At 38.6% G+C, this 20,634-nt stretch overlaps 1 protein-coding gene across 1 annotated transcript in view; it reads right to left on the bottom strand.

Annotated features, from left to right (window-relative positions):
• LOC135222356 (uncharacterized) overlaps nucleotides 1–15,547 on the bottom strand; it is a 39,874-nt gene extending 24,327 nt beyond the window's left edge. Inside the window, exons 1-3 of the mRNA XM_064260442.1 lie at nucleotides 15,428–15,547; nucleotides 10,112–10,228; nucleotides 1,205–1,306 (exon numbers count right to left, since the gene is read on the bottom strand). Of these exons, the coding sequence (XP_064116512.1) occupies nucleotides 1,205–1,306; nucleotides 10,112–10,204 (195 nt within the window). The 5' untranslated portion in view covers nucleotides 10,205–10,228; nucleotides 15,428–15,547. The remainder of the gene's footprint in view (nucleotides 1–1,204; nucleotides 1,307–10,111; nucleotides 10,229–15,427) is intronic.
• Nucleotides 15,548–20,634: the final 5,087 nt, after the last annotated feature.

Here is a 20,634-nt window from a genome sequence, read left to right as displayed (position 1 = left end):
GTTTTATTACAAGTTTTAAGTTGCAACTTAAAAACATATATACAGTAGTTTGGTGAAACTATTTCATTTTTTAAACATTGCAAATTTTTATGTTCTGTGTTTTATTCTTTTGAAACGATTTATTTGTCTGCATTTATCCATTTTTCTTGTTAAAGTGATTTTTGTGTGCATTTATCCATTTCTATTATTGAAGTGTTTTTTTATATATTCTGTGTGATTAATGCTCTCTTAGAGTTTTTGCAATTTTGGTATTTTCCTAATTTTTCTGTTTGCATTTATATTCACAATTTGATTAACTTAATTGTTTTCATTAATTAATCATTGCATATTTAATTGAGTTTAACACTTGTGAATAGTTTCCAAATTTTAGTTACTACCTAACACTTGAATTTCAATTGGATTAATTAATTTTCTTGATTTTTGTGATATATTAATTTTGATTTAATTTTATTTAATAAATAATTCAAGAATTAATTAAACTTTCTGTTGTTTTCAATTAACAGTAAATTTACCTGAGATTGTGAATTTCACTTATAAATTTTGAGTTTAATCAAAAATTTTTGTATTTAAAATTTTTTAAGTGTCTTATTTTTCACCAGTATATTTGGTTTGGGTAGAAATATAGTGGTAACTGAGCTGTTTTCCTTCAATTTAATTGAAGTGAGTTAGAACTAGGGAAATACTTAGACTTTTCAAACCAGGGAAATACTTAGACTTTTAAAAGTTGTTGGAGTAATGCCCTTTAATTAATTTGATTACATATAAGACTACCTCACACCTGTTTTAATGAACTTAAGTCTGATTTTCTGCAATGCTGAAAAGTTCTTTAAGGGATCACTGTTGCCTTTAGAGTATTCAGTCGTATTTTACCTGTGATAAAGGTTCAGGTGTCTGGCTGTTGTGAGGTAATTATTTTATGATTGGTAAATAATAAAAGAAAGATGCCACAGAGAAAATCACTTTGATTAATGGCTAGTCAGCAAGAGCTCACACCTTCTTCATTTGAAGATGGCCGAAAGCAAAGTGGAGTGTTTACATCTGGGCAGGAGGGTAGTTACTGCCTAGCCAACTTGTTCAAGAAACCGCCATATTCCAGTCTATGCAGGAAGTAATTCCTAATGTAAAGGACCGAGGGTTTGTATATCGTAGTAAAACAACATTATTCTGTTTTTTTTAAGTACAGTATACTTTTAAATGGTCTTACCTTTTGTGAAAGAACAATTGCACATGAAGCAGAATCCCTACCAATTTTAGTTTCTCCTTCATACACTTCATACTTTGTATCACCCACAAGAAGCCATGCCACCTGCAAGGATTGTAAATCAATAAACAACTGAAATGAGTACTCACAAACAAAACATGGTACTCCTCATTTGATAAACAAACTTTTGAGTTACAAATGTAATTCATACTTTTACTCAAGCAGATCACACCAATTCTTGAATTCACAGGACCTGGTTTATAACATTTGTCTAGTGGAAACAGTACAGTGAAAGTAGCTCATTTCCAAATGCTTGTCATTTGTAAGCACCATAAATTCAATTACCATAATCTTCAATAAAATCTTAGGAAGGGAGAACAGTACACCCTTCTTACACACCAATGCTAATTCAATAACTTTTAAGTGTTCAGCAAATAACTGACCTATTCTAACAGGTTGTGATAAGTTCAATTGTGAATTTGAATTACTTTACACTATGATTTATTAGTTTTCACCGTAATGGTAAAAAGTGCAAAGTCAACTTGAATTGTAGAATGATTATTTTGGAAAAAGACATTAGACAATAAAATAAAGTTTTATTTATACTTATAGAGTAATTACAGTTAATTTTTCTAACTTGTTCAACAGCTTAAATTTGAAATTAGCGGTAGTGCTTCTATTGTTTTAGTGTAGGTGACAAGGCCCCGACCAGTTTCAGGGGAGGATAGGTACAACTCAGCTCAAAAGCTCAATTCGTTTGTGACCTATGTGAGAGGGGAGGAGGGAGGGCTCTGATGCTTTAATTACTTGGTAAGTATATATGAAACTTTATTTTACAATTATAAAAATTTCATTTTTATGTAAGTAACTTACCAAGTAATTATACAGCTGAATCCCATATTGACTGGAGGTGGGATGCATGGACATATTCTATTTCCAAAAATTCAGTGAGATAAAAGAATTTTTGAACAGAGAAAACATAGCTGGCATTGGTTAAAATGCTTGTTGTACCCTTACCTGTTAAGAGAGCTACTGCAGGTAGATGCTGCCTCTGGTTGGTGCTCATCTTAACTGTAGTGGCGCAGCGGTAAAGCTGTGGAGCGCCCATACTTCAGTGGGAGCTTTGCAGCAAAGGAGTACTATTCCGATTGCTACAAAGCATCAGTGGAAGTTATGCAGCTCAAAGAAGTCACAGCATCTTGCAGAGTGGGACCGTTAAGCCCTTCGAACAAGAGCATATTCCGAGAACCTTCCTCCTAGAAGGGGAACAGCGACAGCCCTCTCGGTCTTCCCCATCCACTTGCGCATACGTCCTGGCCGTCCAAGACAAAAAGTGCCTGGCACGTAGGGCGTCGGTGGTGGGATCATGAGGGGCGCCCCCCCACCCCAACACCCCCTCACGATCACTGATCCTCAATACCTCGCTCCTCCCGGTGTAACCCGAGGAGGTTGAAGGTACGGGAGAGGCAGACCTGACGCTCCCTCGTTGCTCGCTGGCAGAACCAGCAGGCTTGGAGGGCTGCAGGCGATCGTCAACCCGCGGTGGCGATCGAGCTGCAGGCCTGGTCGAACCGTCTCGCTGTGGAGAACGGCTGGACTGAGCACAGCGGCCCCGATCTCGAGTGTCAGAAGAGCTGGTGCTGGTTGCCGTACCCGGTCGCTTTCTGTGAGAGCGACGGTCAGGCGACCTGCAGGCTCCACTGTCACAGTGAGACCGGTGCTTGTCCTCACGGCACGTCACGTCGCTGGCCATCCCAGCCGTGCTGGCACCGGCGAACGGGAGGACCTCTTCCCGCCTCAGCCCGTGGTCGGGTCGGACCGTCACTCCCCGGGGTTAGCCAGCTGTTCGCCGCGAGAGTGAGAGCTGGTCTGGTGAGAGTCGCATGAGCGGCTGTCACCAGTCTTCCGCCCCGTGCCGTGAACCTGACGCTGAGCGGACTCAGAGGTCTGGGTTCCTGGCTGCACGGTCGCTGGTAGACGACCGTTGACACTCGGTACCGTCCCGCAAACGAGAGGCCGAGACGGACCCTGATGCAGTGGCAGAACCACTGACACCAGGCGAGGAAGTACCGGTGTTAGCCGGGTACCCCTCTGGTCCCCGTAGTCTTCTTCCTTGCGGAAGAAGAGACGGGCCCCGCTCGCGAAGGAGCAGGAGGACCAGCGGAAGGAACCCTCCCGTCCCACCGAGGTGAGACGGGTCCCGAGAAGCTCCCGAGGGAGACTTCTTAGGAGGGAGGAGGCAACCTTCTTCTTCCTCGGCTGTGAAGCCTTAGAAGTCGAAGGGGAAGAGGCGGCAGCCGACGACGATGAAGAAGATGAAGACGACGACGACGACACCTTCCTCCTCTGTCACCTACACACAATTAAAACCACTACCCATCCATTAAAAGACTAGTGGATACTCCACATTCATAGTAACCTCGGGCTCCCTAAGACTCGACAGCCTATATCAAGGCAAAAAGAGGTGGAATAAGCGCATAACTGCTATGCTTTCTCCCCTAACATCATGCCAGCCACAGACAACAGACTTAGGATACTGCAATTTTCAAAAATAGTCTCCAATTTTTGTAAATAATGCATCGCAAACACTAATTTACACTTCCAAAAAGTTGATTGAAGAATCACAGATAATAATATGTTATGTTTAAAAGGCAACAAGGTGGTGACAGCCCTAATTTTGTGGGCACTGACTTTCAAAACAGGTAAAAGGTCCTACCAAATTCTGGAGTGTGACCCAAGATAACGTCTCTTAAAATGAATGACACAGCATTCTTGGAAAGTGGTCTTGAAGGATTCTTTACTGAACACCAGAGGCTACTAGAGGGACCTATGATCCTTGCGGTTCTATTAAGGCAGTACTGCCTCAATGCCCCTACAGGGCAAAGAGTTTTCTCTTCTTTCGGTCTAAAAATTGCCATCAAATTCTTGACAACGAAAGAACAGGGCCGTGGTTTACATGGGGTCTCATTCTTGGCCAAAAAAAACCCCAACCTGAATGAGCATACTGTGCATCCCTGGGAGAAGCTGTCTCTTATCAATGGCCTGAAACTGGCCGACTCTTGGCCGTAGCCAAAGTGACACGAAAGTGTTTGCCTTGTTAACTCTCTTAAGGAAATAGTTTCAGGGGATTCAAAAGGAGGGCCCAACAGCCACTTGAGAAAGTCCAAATTTGTGACTGAGTTAGTCTTGCTTTCCTTAGTAGGGTTGAAAGACTTAAGTCGCTGACATCCTGATTACATCCTAGATCTAGGCCTCTGTGTCAAAAGATAAGAGCCCCACATGGCTCTGTATCCCTTGATGTCGACGAAGACAAACTTCTGGAATTCCTCAAGAAAAGCAGGAAATCTGTGATCTCCATCACAGAGGTTTGAAAAGAAGAGATGTTATTTCTTCTGCACCAACTGTGGAATACTGCCCACTTAGCTTGGTAGACCCTGGAAGCAGACTGGCATCTATACACTTAGCAATATCCTCTGCAGCTGGTCTAGAAAAACCCTTCTCTTTGACAGGTCTCCTGAGCGTCTGAACTCTGTCAGAGCAAGAGCGGATAGGTTGTGGTGGAATTGGTGGAAATGACAATTTTTGACTAATTTGGTATCTTTCTTAGCTAACAAACCTGAGGTCTTAACAATACAATAAATCTTCCAGTGCCAGCTGGAAACAGGGTAAAAACAATCAAAGATTGCTAATGCAAGGAATCTGTGGCATCTGGCATCCGATGCATAGTTGAGGTGGAAGCAAGTCGAGAGGGTGAACTTGAATCCAGCGACGCATGTCTTTCTTCCAACCAAGGATGAAATGTAAGAGGAGCAGCTACAGGTGGACAGTCAATGTTAAGACCTCAGGTTTGTTAGCTGTGCAAAATACAAATGAATAAAAATTTGTCATTTGTTTATATGCAAAACAAACCTTTGGTCTTAACAATAGGATACTCATAATCAGAAGGAAGTACCAAAATCCTACTGACTGGAGGTTTAGCCCTCCCGATCATTCTTCTTAAAAATAAGAATGCTAAAGAAGAGAACCTAAGCCTTTGAGATGCTAAATATGTGGATATCTAATACTCAGTCCATTGAGTTCAAATACAATGAAACATGTCCAGATTCACTGCATTCATGGAAGTCCAAAAGAACTACGTACTTCTGTTCAGGCAACAAACCATGTCAGCCACAAGAAAGAGATTGGTCAACACTCCTCACTCCCCTCGCTGGAGAGAGGAGTTTAAGCTACTGAGAAGCAGATTTGCATGTTGAATGGAACACGAAAAGTGTTATAACAGCATGGCTGCAATGCTCACCTGCATTAAGCCAGTTCCATCGTATGACGTGTCTATTCTTCATACTGCCGCAAGGTATGAAGAAGAAAGAAAAGAGACCAATCCCCTCCCTCATTCCTAACTCCACATAATCTTCTTAGGCAAGATATAAATTGTCTTGCCAGGGGCACTGGATGAGTCACACTTGTTGAACAACAACAATTGGACCCAAGGAAAATGTGTCCAAAGATCTGTGGTCAACGTTCTTCATGCAAAGGAAAGTGAAAGAGGTTTGATGCAGTCATAAGCAAGCATTCATATCCTATGAACAGATAAGTAATTTAAAATGCCAAGGAGGAACATATTCCTTTGGTGTCATGCGCTTTTGCATGCACCCAATTCGTGGGAGAACGTGACGATGAGCAGTTGTCTTGTCTAATCACCTCTTGTAGAAAAACAAAAGGGTGTTCTAGGACACTTCTTTCTTAACATAGCTTGAGTTAACATGAAGTCTATGACACCTAACCTCTAGGAGAAGAGGCGTTCAGATAACAACGCAGTGCTTTGTCAGAACCCTGAAGCTTTCAAACTCTCCAAAGAAGCCAAGGTCAGAAGGAAAACTGTTACCAAAGTCAGTTTCCTGAAAGATGATTGATGCATGGACTCGAAGGAGGTCGAGAGAGATTACTCAGTACCAAAGTTAGGTCCCAAGTAGGAGGTCTGAGTTTCCTAGGTGAACAAGACTGCTCCAAGCTCTTGAACCACAGAGAATTGCCAGGGTGAAGTGAGGTCCAGTTAAAGAAAAATCCCACTGTGAAAATTACTATTTTTAAAAGTACATTGTATTTTTCCTAACTATACAAACCTGAGGTGCTTTACAGAGAAGGAATTACTTTCAGCGTAAGCTGGAATACGGCCGTTAAATTCTTGAACAAGGTGGTTAGGCAGTAACTCTCTCTGGTAGGCAGGTAGGCCTGCCTGCCTAGATGTAAACACTCCATTTTGCCTTTCAGCCTAGGTTTCAGATTGAAGGGTGGCATGCGGTGGGCATAAATGTAAAGGACCTCAGGGTTGTATAGTTAGGAAAAATACAATTTACTTTAAAAAACTGTAATCTGTTCTTACACGATATACAAACCCTTAGTCCTTTACATAATGAAGACTCACTGATTGGTGGGAGGAATGTGAGTGAGCCTCTACAACTGACTGGAGTTCTGCGCACCTGGGCTATTCCTCCTGGTCGTAAGAGCGAGGAGGAGTGTCCTGCCTCTGACAACTTGATCGGAGTATAGGAACTGCATGATCAAGAGTCAGACTTCTGGGCCTTTTTGAAATGAGTGAGGAATTGTGACTCATCCAAAAAAGGGCTGGGAAGAATATTCAGAGTCAGAAGCATTAATGCAAAGTTCTAAGATGGGTTTGCATTATTGCCAGTCTTGTTCCTTCCCTTGCTAGAGGAAGGAGTGGAATTGCTTCTATGATTCTGATAAGAAAAACAGAAAGGGAACTCGATGTGCAAGCTTACCACATAAATCGCCAAACCAGCAAGTGTAAGTTCGAGTCCTATCCTCAACCTGAAGGAAGAGGAGTAAAACACCAACAGGACAAAGCAACGACTGATCTGGATCAACCAATACTAAGTCCAAAGTGCAGGAGATCATGAAGGTTTCGGACTCGTCAACAGATACCGAATGATTGCACATCTGAGACATAGTCACAACTGACTCCCGCCTTTTGAAGGGTGATAGTGAGAACAAACCATGCAAATCGTCTATCTTATTCACCAATTATGTTGAGAGACGAGATGATGATTCTCGCGAGGCACGTGAACATTAAATGAAAGTTAAATGCCTTCTACAGACCGAGGTCCCTGTGATGGTAAGACAGAAGTTTCTCATCAGTAGTTGAATCTCAACCAAGGAGAAACATTACTACTTAGTGAATGACTATGGTGAATGTGGACCTACATCTTCACAACAGGATCAGAGAGAAGTGAACTCTCACGATTCAGATCACAGAAAAAGTCCCGTCGATGACACAACCGAAAAAGTTATTCCGCTATTCAATTGCTGCTCGGCGAGAAAGTCGGTGCTTACAATGAAGGAGGAGTCTTTCAGTAATGAAAACACAGGATTGTACTGCCAGAAGAACCGCTTCTTGTGGGTTGGATCAGGGAGGAATTTTCTATTTACTCTGGAAGCAGAGCTAGTCGGGTGGGGAACAGGTGATGTCTTCTGTATTTATTTACCATTCGTGGTGAACAAAGAATAACTGAACACCTTAGGAATTGGAAAACATATTTTAAGAAGACAAAACTCTAGTTGTCTGAAGAAAATCATTCTGCGTCATCGCAGTGGCCGATGAGGAAGATACGATGGAACAGATTGCAGACTTCTGATATACTGTGGGGTAAACAGAAAGTTGGCAATGAGTCTAATGAGATATATTTCTGTCTGAAAATTCTCGCAGCAGCAAATTTTGAGCACAAGATATGGGCCTTATGTGAGAATTCTGAGCCAACCAGAGACCTAGGCAGAGATTAGAATTGGTAGTTAATCCACGATGGAGGAGAAAATACTAAGACGAACATAATCTCAGAGAGTAGGCAGTATTCTGCCACTAGCTACACTGTTCGACTAGAACCATCGAGCGCAAAAAAAGATACACTCGATCATCTGCATTTTAACCGAAATGGGAGGGAAAGAAACCCTCCTGTTCAGTGAAAAAAGCAAACGTTATGGTGCTGTTAGCAAACAATACCATTAGTCATCTCAAAATAAACCAGAAACTCTTGAGAGGCCTAAAAGGCTGTCCTAAGTTTCTGGTTAATTAAGAGAGGGTACTATTAGTCTCTGTCACATACGATACAACTGATAACAGATGCATGTCGTGGGAATAGTATACTAGTATATTCGTAGGTTCCTGTAAATCTGGCTCCAGCCTAATTCTTCTTCATTCTAGAGACAAGAATAAGGACTGGGAGTAGACATCCTTCATTCTCTAATGAAGAGAATGAAAGGAAAGTTGTCACACTTCTCCGGTGATAACAGGATACCGACGACGACTAGTTCAAGCCGAACTGGTTGTTCCCAAAACAGCATCACTGGAGAGGCATACAAACCTCTCGGTGATATCCATCCTCTATCCTGAACAGATTGACATATGTTCGGTAAAATGACATATGTTCGGTAAAATTCTAAGATTGAACCAATAACATAGTCTCTCGGATTCGAACTCTAAGGAAGGAGTAGACTCCACAGAATTCCTCTTATTCCCTTGTTCATTCTGGTGTAACCAGGGAGCAGAGAGGATAAAGAGGAGTATTGACTGTTCTTGCCTACTCTTCTCTGAACTTGCGATATTCTCACTTTGCTAGATGAAGCATTCATTTCCTACAACCGTTTCATTCGAAAGTTGACCGGAGTTAAAAGCTGGCAAGAACTTGCTACGTCTTGCTATGTATCTATCTTCTCCGTGACCGAACCTCACGAAGAGGACTACGCAGAAGACCTCCTCCTATCTCCATCAAATGCCTTGTCCCAAGGAACAGTGACATAGATCTTGGCACCTGAAGAATAGCCATTCCTGGTTTTCACAGGTGGGTTTGAGCCACCAATGCGACTCATTCCCTTCTCTCGCCCTGCCCCACTATCATGATGGAGAGAAGACTACCTCTCACTGACTGTGGATGTACGGACCCCTTTGGAGGTTGTACACTCAGACACACCTGTACACACACTAGAGAACCAATGTCACAGCATGCTATGAGTCACATGTACAATACCAAGGTTAGGATAGCCAACACGAAGAGATATCCACCCATCTGCTGTAATGAACTATCACCACTGTTAGCCCGTAAAAGAAAGACAATATGATTTAAAGTGATAAGGATACTCCTCTTGCATCCAAGGAGAGGAGATCCTTCAAACATCAACACCACACGCCCCCTCTTCTATCTTCATCCAATAGCTAGCGAAAGGACGAAAAGGAAGAGGAATTACCAGAAGAGACAAAGGACAAACCTCCGAAGTTCCCCTTGGTAATTTCCAAAGCATAAGCGTAAATTACGGATGAATACGCGTCTTGTCCTAACGTTATAGGGTGACAACCTTTGCCGCCGACCCTTAACACAATGTAGAAAGGCTGCTAGCATCAAGGCTATCACAAAAAGTGGGTTTACATATTAAAGATTAAAGTCAATCAACTATTTAATTTCAAACACAGTATATACATATTTATTCAAAATACTGAATTAAAGATCCTACCGGGAAAATTGTAATTAACAGCTAGTCAGCAAGAGCTCACAAACATACGTCTTCATCAAAAGACGGCTGAAAGCAAAGTGGAGTGTTTACATCCGGACAGACGGGCCTATTTGCCTACCAGACGGTAGTTACTGCCTAACCACCTTATTCAAGAATTTAAAGGCCGTAATTCCAGCCTACACTGAAAGTAATTCCTTATTTAAATGACCGAGGGTTTGTATATCACGTAGGAATAATTAAAAATGTAAGCTGCCATGCAAGTTGAAACTATATCTATGTAATTAATTGGTAAGTTACTTACATAATAAAGCAATTTCCACATGAAGAAATTCAAATACTTCTTGAAATCAATAAACCATTTTCACACAGAGCTTCTTAAAATAAACTTACCAATTCTGGCTGCTCATGTGGTTCACCATCACTGTCAGCATCCCAGTCATCTGGTAGAGCTTGAGTACATTCCAAGAAACCTTCATCATCCATACTGATCTTAAATTACCTTGATATCTGTAAATAAAAAAAAAATACAGTTAAATGCAAGATAATAATAGTGGCTGAAATCTACTTGAGTTACCGTAACTTCTAATTCTGTTAAAGATAGATTCTCACTGGTCTAAATGCATGATGTCTGTATATGGAGAGAGATATAATTTATTTTTAATATTAAATATCTCCCCTTATGATTCCAAGTTATTTTTCAGATGCATATCTTTTAATGGAAATGTGATAATAATGCCAAAAATGTTAAAGTAATTTGTATTTTTCCTAGCTAAACAAACTTGAACTTTTAAAGCCCAAGCTGGAGACTGTCACTGGACCAGTTTCATCTTGCCCAAGACTTTTTGAGCTCCCATGCGTGCGTTTGTACACAAGCTGTTGCCAGCCATGCGCATGCCCCTGCATTTAACCCACTTATCTACCGTTACATCACACTGTGTTGCTGTGATTGGTGAACGTCATTTGCAAGTGTGTCTTGTCAACTTGGAATTTGAAATTATTGTCACAGCTCATCTGGTCAATCAAGTCGAAAAGTTTATTCCTTGTAACTCAGTTTTAATACAATTGAAATCACCCAATAATACACCACTTTTCATTCAGATAATTTTTCAGAAACAATGAAAACAAGTTATTCATTCATTAGCCATTAATAATTTACTGTTGATTATTTCAAAAATTTTTCACTCAAGATTGATATGTGTTAAAATGTTTGAAATTTTTATCCTTCATATACTGACACTGTGTGTAATGGGTGTGAATTTACAGTATCAGTACATAAGAAAATTTTTCTAACAATATGACGAAGCCTATCTTTAGACCTATTGTTAGTTCAGAGCAGCAACCTGGACCAAGTGTGATTACCTCCATCTTTGTCTTCATAGAAAGCATCCCCTTCTTTCTGTGAACTTCAGCAATATTCTTGGGACCCATGGCATTATAATAACGTAAGTAATTAAGTTCACACACAACATGATAAAGTAACTTACAGCACAATGAAAGCGAAATCACTAACACGAATTTACGTTAACAAACAAAATATATGTGAACAAACGAATTCCAGGTGTTTACGATAACGTTGCCGCAAAAAATGGTCAAGGAATGCCTTTACATACAGGCATAATGGGAGATGCTGACCAATGGGAGAGCAGGATCTTACGGAGGTGACTAGCATCAGGAACCAATGGGAGAGAGGGAGGATGGTGGTGAATCTACTGAGTTGGCGGAGCGCCACTTTTAAAATTGTTCTTGGCAGCCCGGGTGAATCTTGGACACTTTTTACCCTTTCGCACACAGAAGCAAATAAATCTTCGTCTTTGCTTTTGTAACCTGGATTTTTCATACGTAGGGACTTTCGTATGTAGAGGTTCCACTGTATTACTATTTTGACTCATTTATTTTTTTCCTATTTCTAATAAGTGTATGGCTGAAATAATTTGTTTCTAATTTTTAATAATTGTACGGCTGAAACAAATATAACCTTTAATGCATGCTAGGAATAGCAAGTCATCGCTGCCAATTTAGTGAAACTTGACACATAACCCCCATGCCTTTACAAACTATTTCCATGAATTCTAGATGTCATAGTAATGCAATGATGAAATTGCTCTAATATTTATGTGTATATATTACAAATAGATACGCTAAATTAACTTATTTCCATAGTTTTGTGTAAGTCTTATCACAAGTTTGGAGGCTAAACACAAATCAATTGGCAACAGTGATAATGCATTATCATGAATACGTAATAAATTAATGAAATTCATAACCTTATTCTGGTGTTTAACTAACTATTCAAATGATATCTAGCGCACTCCTTGTCTTCCTGAACAATCGGCAGGTTTCTCCAGTTGCAAGCGTTAACACCATTGTCATTCAAGATGGTTGTGAAGAAAGTGTCCCAGCATCTATGGGTACAAGTGGTGTGCGGATTTAGCACAGGAAATGGGAAAATTATTTATTGAAGTGACTCCGCACATATCGGGATGGTGTCAATCTTCTAGCCTTGGGTAAACAATCACGGACGATCCACCATCATCACGCTGGCCGGGTCTTATTCACTTGATATTTAATTGGTGAAACATGAATACAGTTACAACTCTAAGCATACCATTCAAAAGATTGAAGTTTCGTTAACATACTGTGATATATGAAAGCCCCATACGAACTAAAATAAGCATGTGACGCTCTTCGTAAAATATGTTTTCCAGGCAGTTTTGAAATCCAATATGGCGGCTATCGTCAGGCTGGCCGGTCTAATCACGGACTATCCTTCATCTTTCCCAGCCTTCCCAGCCCTCATTTGAACAACGTTAGCGTATACGTATATGTAACGTTTATTGATCTTACTCAAGATTGCAGTTGTAATCAGCACAATAAAACAACATTTTGTTGCCTATATTAGTGAAAGTATGAAACTTATTATTCCCGGGGTCATGGTTTGAGCTGAATTCATTTTTACCTTGTAATTGGTGGTTTTATCCTTACTGCCATCACAAATGAAACTCCACAGTGCTTATTTGATTGTAATTATACGTACATATTATTGGTCTTAATCCACTCCAAGTTGCACTTGAACCACGTTGCCGTTCCTGGTTCCTATGCGCTCACTCCACAAACACAGTTACGAGCAGCAGACGACGACACTGTTTATGAGATGCAAAGCTTTATTCCCTTAATTGTTTACTTTACTCATTATTTAGTTTAACTTTACTTCGTTACTTCAATATGTTTATCTAATTCATGTCTATTATCCCTTTTTTGCAACCAAATTACCAGGAAAAATTACATATACTTCTAAAGTAGATACAATCCAATGTTTCTCACCTTGTCGTACATCTGGCTGCCGAAAACCATCGCGGAGCAGACAACGATTAGTGGATTATATATATATATATTTTTTTTTTCCTAGCACTTTTCATTGATTTAAGTCTATATTAGTATTTTGATTTTTTTTAATAACTGTATGCCAGAAATAAATGTAACATTTAATGTTTGCATGCTAAGAATGGCAAAATCATCATTGCCGCATTAGTGGAGCTACACACATACACCGATGCATTATCATAAACTGTTTCCATGAATTCTAGTTGTCATAGTAATGCAATAATGATAAAATTGCTTTAATATTTTTGTATATATACTTCCAATACATAGGCTAATTTCACCAATTTCCACGTTTTGTGTAAGTCTTATACCCAGTTTGGAGGGTGAACACATACCAATTGGCAATAGAGAGAGAGAAGGTGAAGGAAGGAAGGAAGGACAGGGGTGGCAGTGGAGGTGGGGGGAGAGGGTAGGTGGAGCTTTTTACTGCTCTGTTCGTATCCATTTCTGGATAATGAAGTTTTTGTCTCTTGGTACAAGGACAAGTGTCGTTATTCTTTACGATTAGTGATTCACGATACCCTTATAAATTACGGCACTGGGTGTAATACACTATATAGCAAAATCTCGTTCTGATACGAGTGTTCATTACAGAAATATTGCCAAAAAACATGCTTGCACTGTCTCTGACACCCATAGTAGGTATGCTGCTTAGTTGTCAATCAAGTTTTTTGTAATCAAGTATTTTTTACAAGCTAGCTATTGAATAAATTTGTATTTTTCTCAATCAAAACATATGCTCCTCAATGGTAACTTTCCTCTTTTAACGACTTTCTGGTCATTGCAAATTCGGCCCCATTAATTTCTTATGGTGCGAAAACTGACAGAGGCCAAGGGAGCGAAAGCGATTGTCTCACACTACGACGGTAATCCGGCAGTAAAACATCTTCATATATCCAAAAAGTAAATAATAAAGATATATATGCGCATTACGATTATAACAATTACATGAATAGCTGATCACAATCTGCGTGAATAACTGGTAAACTGTTCTGCAAGAAAGCAGAGTATAGCAATTCATTTACAATAGGTACGAAAGTCAAGATGTCGTGACGTTATAATACAAGACTTGAAAGAACGTTCTAATTCTGAAAAATAATTACTTAAATTTGAGTCAGGAATCGAGTTACTTTTTCAATAACAAATATTTTCAAATTAATCATCATAAATATGTAAAATATTGATGTTTTACTATATATTTAAATAATTATCTAGTGCACGCTTCGTCGTCGTCTTCTACCAAAACAGTAGTTTCCTTAAAAACGTCATGGCCAGGGACCGTTTTCCGATTGTTCTGATGAAAGTGCCTTAGCGTCTATGGGTACAAGTGGTGTGCGGATTTATCACAGGAAATGGGAAGCTTGTTGACGCAAGCGACTCCGCAAACATCGAGATGGCGTCAATCTTCTAAGTTATTTAATCTTAAGTAAAAATTTCGAAAGCGTTTTGGTGAAGTTTGCACTGCGTTGGCCACCCTTTTCACTACCCTCTGTTTAAAGCTTTAAATTTGGCCCTAATTTCTAACTTTGGAGAAAATACTTACTTCGAAAGGAGAGTAGAGGTCTTTAGCTGCGTCTCTCACCAACACTGATGACCATCTCCAGTGTCAAGACGCGTTATAAGTACTTTTCCAGAGGGTGTCCAGCCGTGACCATCAGTGTGTTGGGCCAGTCCATGCAGTTGTTTACCCTATTACCTAGCTAGCTGTTTGGTGTTTCAAGTAAAAATTTCGAAAGTGTCATGAAGGTAAGTTAGCAATGCACATGGCTAGACTTTCATTGACTACCAAATTCTGTTTAATCAGAAAGTAGAGGTCTCAAGGTGTTGTTTCCAGGGAGGTTGGCTTGTGACTGATGTCGACTTCTGGTTACTGGAAGTGCTAAAGTTATTTTTTGGGAAAGTGATTGCACAACCGTGCAGGTGGTTGCCTGGCCGCACAGGACACTAGCCTACTAGGCTAGCTACTAGTAGTAAAAGTGAGGTCCACCATAGGTACTAAATGTATGCTAGGTACCTACTACCTACATATACCTATAGCCTAGTAGGTACTCATTTGCTACAGAAACGAATATCAGAAACGTCGAAATGCTAAATAACAGTTTAAAGTGCGGTGCATTATACCTGATAAATAGCTATATAAAAATAAGTACTAGCTATTGTCTATCGGTATCATGCAGGTTAAAGAAACTAGGCTAGTAGTCTAGTACTACCTACCTAGGTACCCATAAGCTAGCTAGTAGGTAGTAATGAGCTCGCAAGACTGCAAACGTCATGACCTTTACCCTAATGACAATTTTTTTTCATACAACAAATAACATGACTTGCCCCAATAAGGATAGTTGTACATGCTTTATATACCCTTACACGAAGTTAATTAGTCAAACAAGTCAATACACACCAACGGTAAACACAATGTAACGTCATAGTTATTGGCGCCGTGACCCGTGGTGAATGTCACCTACGAAAAAGAACCTCTTTTAGTATTGCTTCTAATTTCATTCATTCCAACTTAAAATATATATATTAGTTGGTTTAACGAAGTTTTCACGACAATAAATATTTTGAATCATTTATAAAAGTGTAAAAATTACAGTATTTTCAGTCATCAGATCTACATAACACATAAATTTTGGATAAATAAAACATACTCCAAAAGGGCTGCAGTTTTGACAATCGGCGATCGTTTGTTTACATGAAAGCGGAATATGACTTGTAATCAGTTTCGCGATTGGTTAACGGTACGACGTTTGAACCAATAATATGTTGTGTAGTAAACAACAAAATCTTGGTAAACATTTTTTTCTATAAATCGCAGCCTTTTAATGCAGATATTTATCAGTGTCGAGGACTGGCGAATTTCGAAAACTCTGGCAGTTCAAAAAACGACATTCATGAAATTCAACTTGTGATGAATTTGTAGAAAAAGAAAGCAATTTTGATGCTACTGAGGACTGGACCACTGTTTATTTTTTTCTCCGGCCCACACACTTGTCATAGTATATACATTCCAAATTTATAAAGAATATGTCACATTAACTGTCAAATCCATACTCTTAACACGCTGAGTACGAATCTTTAATTTTTAAACACTTGATATTTTCGGTTCTCTTGATTTCAAGCCTTTTTTACTGTCTTGAAGTTGCATATTACATTTGCACCTATATTTTCAACAACTCCAATTAAAACATTTTCTGACAGCCTTCAACCAAATAACAATCAGATGATACCTTCAGCCTCATCGCCCTTCTTGTGTTTGCATCCAACAATTCAGGCTGTGCTCTAAAAGTACATAATCCAAACATTTTTCGCTTACTCGGGGAGTAAGCCTTACAGACAACTTTGTTGTTGTTGTTGTTGTTCTTGTCGGAGGGGTAGGGAAGGTCTATGAAAGAGCGTAAAAAGGTCTGTAAAATGTGTTTCGCGTTGAGTTTAAGATACGGGAATTTTAAGATACGATATTTATGACGTATATTAGAAGGAAAATGTAAAAAATAAATAATGTGAATGCTTAACAGTACAGACAAATTATTTTTTTAATAGAATATAGAGTATCTATTTTAACCCTTAGTGAATGCATCCCCTCATATATGAATAGCCAATAAACACGTTTGGGCGGTGGGACGAATCCACTCACGTGAGCATATTACGCACCATTGATTTGAAGGAATCGGCGGGGGGGAGTTTCCATTACGTACTTCTATACCCCATAAAATCACTAATAATGGCAACTTTTAGACTGGGTAAGATCAAGATCTCTCTCACATGGTGTCCAACATTATGTATATATTTGCTCATAAATATACGTAGGGGTTGCTGTTGGTTTTAGTTCTTATCTTTTATGATAGTATATCCGTTGTAATTGCAATTTTGCAAAGAAATATTAGAAAAGAATGTATAATCCAAAAAAGTTACTGCCTCTTCGATCTCAGCAAATTAACGAAAATATTTTACAACAATATAGCTGTTTGTAATTTGTTACTGATTTAGTTTTCTTTATATTGTGAGCTGTAATTATAATTTTACAAAATAAATTTATTAGAAAAAAACGTATAGCTTGGTAGAATCTAAGAATTTCTTTTTTCTTAAATTGATTATTTTTTCTTTTTCTTAAATTGCCCGACCTCAAAGTTTACCTGGCCTGGGATGCTGCATATTGATTTTTTAGCTCGGCTCTTAAGGGTAATTTTTTTCGTTGGTATAACAAGGCTCTTTAACTGTAGATTTTGGCACATTTTAATTACGTTGTGAAGTTATGAAAATAATGTTTACAACTTATACGTGAGGAGAAAATCTTGTAGGAATTCGAAGTAAGCTGGAGGTAAGATCACGCCTTGTTCCTCACCATGTTTTTTTATTTACAGTGCAATTGTAAATATTATTTTGGAATCTTATATTACAAAGCACATTTGTGAGAGACCTATTTGTTATATATATATATATATATATATATATATATATATAAATTATATATATATATATATATATATATATATATATATATATATATATATATATATATATATGTGTGTGTGTGTGTGTGTGTGTGTGTGTGTGTGTGTGTGTGTATATAAACAAATAGGTCTCTCACAAATGTGCTTTGTAATATAAGATTCAAATTAATATTTATAATTGCACTGTAAATAAAAAAAATGGTGAGGAACAAGGCGTGATCTTACCTCCAGCTTACTCGGAATTCCTACAAGATTTTCTCCTCACGCATAAGTTGTAAAACATTATTTTCATAACTTAACGTATATCTTGCCCTTCTTTCTCCCAACAATTCCAAATTTTATACTCTATTCACTTAATTGTCATCCTCCATTCTTTACTCATGACAAGCTAAAACATTCATGTAAAAATGGCCAGTAGATCATGTGTTTACTTCAGCATAAGAAACAATATTTTGCTGAAAAAAAACACAGTTATCATAGCGAGACTGTGTCTGTTTTCCACCTCATGTAAAATGTTACAGAATTTGGATATTACAAAAGTTGATACGCATACGTATGTCCGAACTGGAAAAAGTTTTTAACGTTCTTCATAGCATAGTGGGTTGAGCGGTAGGTACCGTCACTCATATTTCCGTGCATGGAAGGAAAGGACGTCCTTTTTTTCCATTGTGGTTCAGTGTTTGTAGAGAGTAAATGTATTCAAACAGTGAGAGAAAATCGAAATGTTTTAAACCATTATATATATATATATATTATATATATATATATATCTATCCAAAAGTGAGAGAAAATCGAAATGTTTTAAACCTTTATATAATATATATATATATATATATATATATATATATATATCTATTATATATATATATATATATATACATTATAGGTCATATATATATTACTTATTATATATATATATATTAATATATATACATATAATGGTTTTAAAAAAAACATTTCGATTTTCTCTCAACTTTTTGGATATATATATATAATATATATTATATTATATATAGATAGTATATAATATTATATATAGATATTATGTAGGGGTGTATATAAGATATATATTTATAATAGTTTAAAAACTTTCGATTTCTCTCACTGTTTGGATACATTTAGCTCTACAAAACACTGAAACCACAATGGAAAAAAAAGGACGTCCTTTCCTTCCATGCACGGAAATATGAGTGAGGTACCCACCGCTCAACCCACTATGCTATGAAGAACGTTAAAAACATTTTCCAGTTCGGACATACGTATGCGTATCAAATTCTGTAACATCTCGCTATGATAACTGTTTCAGCAAATATTGTTTCTTATGCTGAAGTAAAAACATGATCTACTGGCCATTTTTACATGAATGTTTTGAGCTTGTATGGTCATGAGTAAAGAATGGAGGATGACAATTAAGTGAATAGAGTATAAAATTTGGAATTGTTGGGAGAAAGGAGGGCAAGATATAGAAAGTGTTGGATGGATGGAATGTAAGAGGTACATGAAAGGACGACCCTTAAGTGTATTCAGGAAGTGTCAAGGTGAGTTAAGTGAGAAGTGAATGGGACTGTAAGGACAACGTCCTTTCACTAATTTCACTTAACTATAAGAACATGCCGAATTCTAATATATTCCATTGTGTAGAATTCAGTGGCCTTTCCGCAGATATAATTACCATGTGTGAACAGACTGTTGTCCAGTAGTTATTTATGAATGTATTGTCTGTAAGAAAACACAAATCTACTGTCTCCGAGTCATTTCTGCTCTCAGTACGAGTCGGTACTACTAATGCTAGGGTTACACAAGGTCCTTTAAATATACTCCTTGGGGTCACACATTCACGTATTATGATGGCTTATGTCCACGTATGTGGATCGTGGGCATCTTCATGGTGAAATGACCTTGAACAGCTGGTAAACAGGACACGGGCTGACGGATGTAAGCCAGCACCGTGTGGCGGAATCACAAGCTCAAAAACAAGCTGCAGAATTCCCCCCCCCCCCCCCCCCCCCCCCCCCCCCCCCCCCCCCCCCCCCCCCCCCCCCCCCCCCCCCCCACACACATATACCTAATCAGTTCCAGCTGCCCAACTCACCCCAGTCACACTTTCTACTTTACACTTCAGAATACAGCAGGACAATTGAACTATACCTACACACAGAACAATAAAACAAAACAAAAAACACAAACACATGTACTGACCAACTCCACCAATCCAGATACTCCGGGCTATCCTGTGCTGTCCGCTGGTTAAGGTCACTGGGACACCAACAACAACAACACCAACAACAACAACCAAGAACCACGACACCACAACCCAACACAACAACAATCAAGGAACACAACCACAACTCAACAACACAGCAACAAAAAAGGCCAACCAAGGAACACAACTACAACCCACAACACAAAAAAACCCCCCACACCAAAAAAAAACAAAACCAACCAAGGAAAAAAAACAACCACAACCAACCTCGCACATAACAACAAAACTCAACAACTCAACAAAAGACCACTGCACAACAACACAAAAAATCACAACAGCACAGGCACAACAACTCTAAGCAAACAACACTAACTTAACAACAACCAAATAACAAATCAATAACACACAAAACTCAACTAACTCCCAGTGCCTTCAAAGAACTGCTTCCCACACTACTAACTGTCACCAGCTCTCACCAAAGACTGACTGAAAAAAACACCAAAAACACAGAACTCTAACAATTAACAGCACCAGCAGACACCCCAGAACCCACCAACAACCAATTCAGTCATTAACTATTGTTATATTTTTATTATTAGTTGCAACTAATAACTAAAAGTTAATGGAAAAGTGTTTGGTTACTAATAACTAATAATGTTAGGAGCAGTGATTAACTAATAACTAATAACAGTTAGGTAATAACTAATAACTAATAAAATGTTAGGAACAGTGATTAACTAATAACTAATATTTAATGGGTTATGATGGTTTTGGTTAACTAATAACTAATAACAGGTGGTTATGAAGGTTTGGTAAAAACTGTTGGTTATAATGTTTTGAGTGAAAACATTTACACTTTTACACATTGCTGATTTTTT

Source organism: Macrobrachium nipponense, chromosome 3 (genome assembly GCF_015104395.2).
Source record: "Macrobrachium nipponense isolate FS-2020 chromosome 3, ASM1510439v2, whole genome shotgun sequence".
Lineage (NCBI taxonomy): Eukaryota > Metazoa > Arthropoda > Malacostraca > Decapoda > Palaemonidae > Macrobrachium > Macrobrachium nipponense.
The sequence above is the reverse complement of the archived record's forward strand: the minus strand, read 5'-3'. Positions and strand labels throughout refer to the sequence as shown.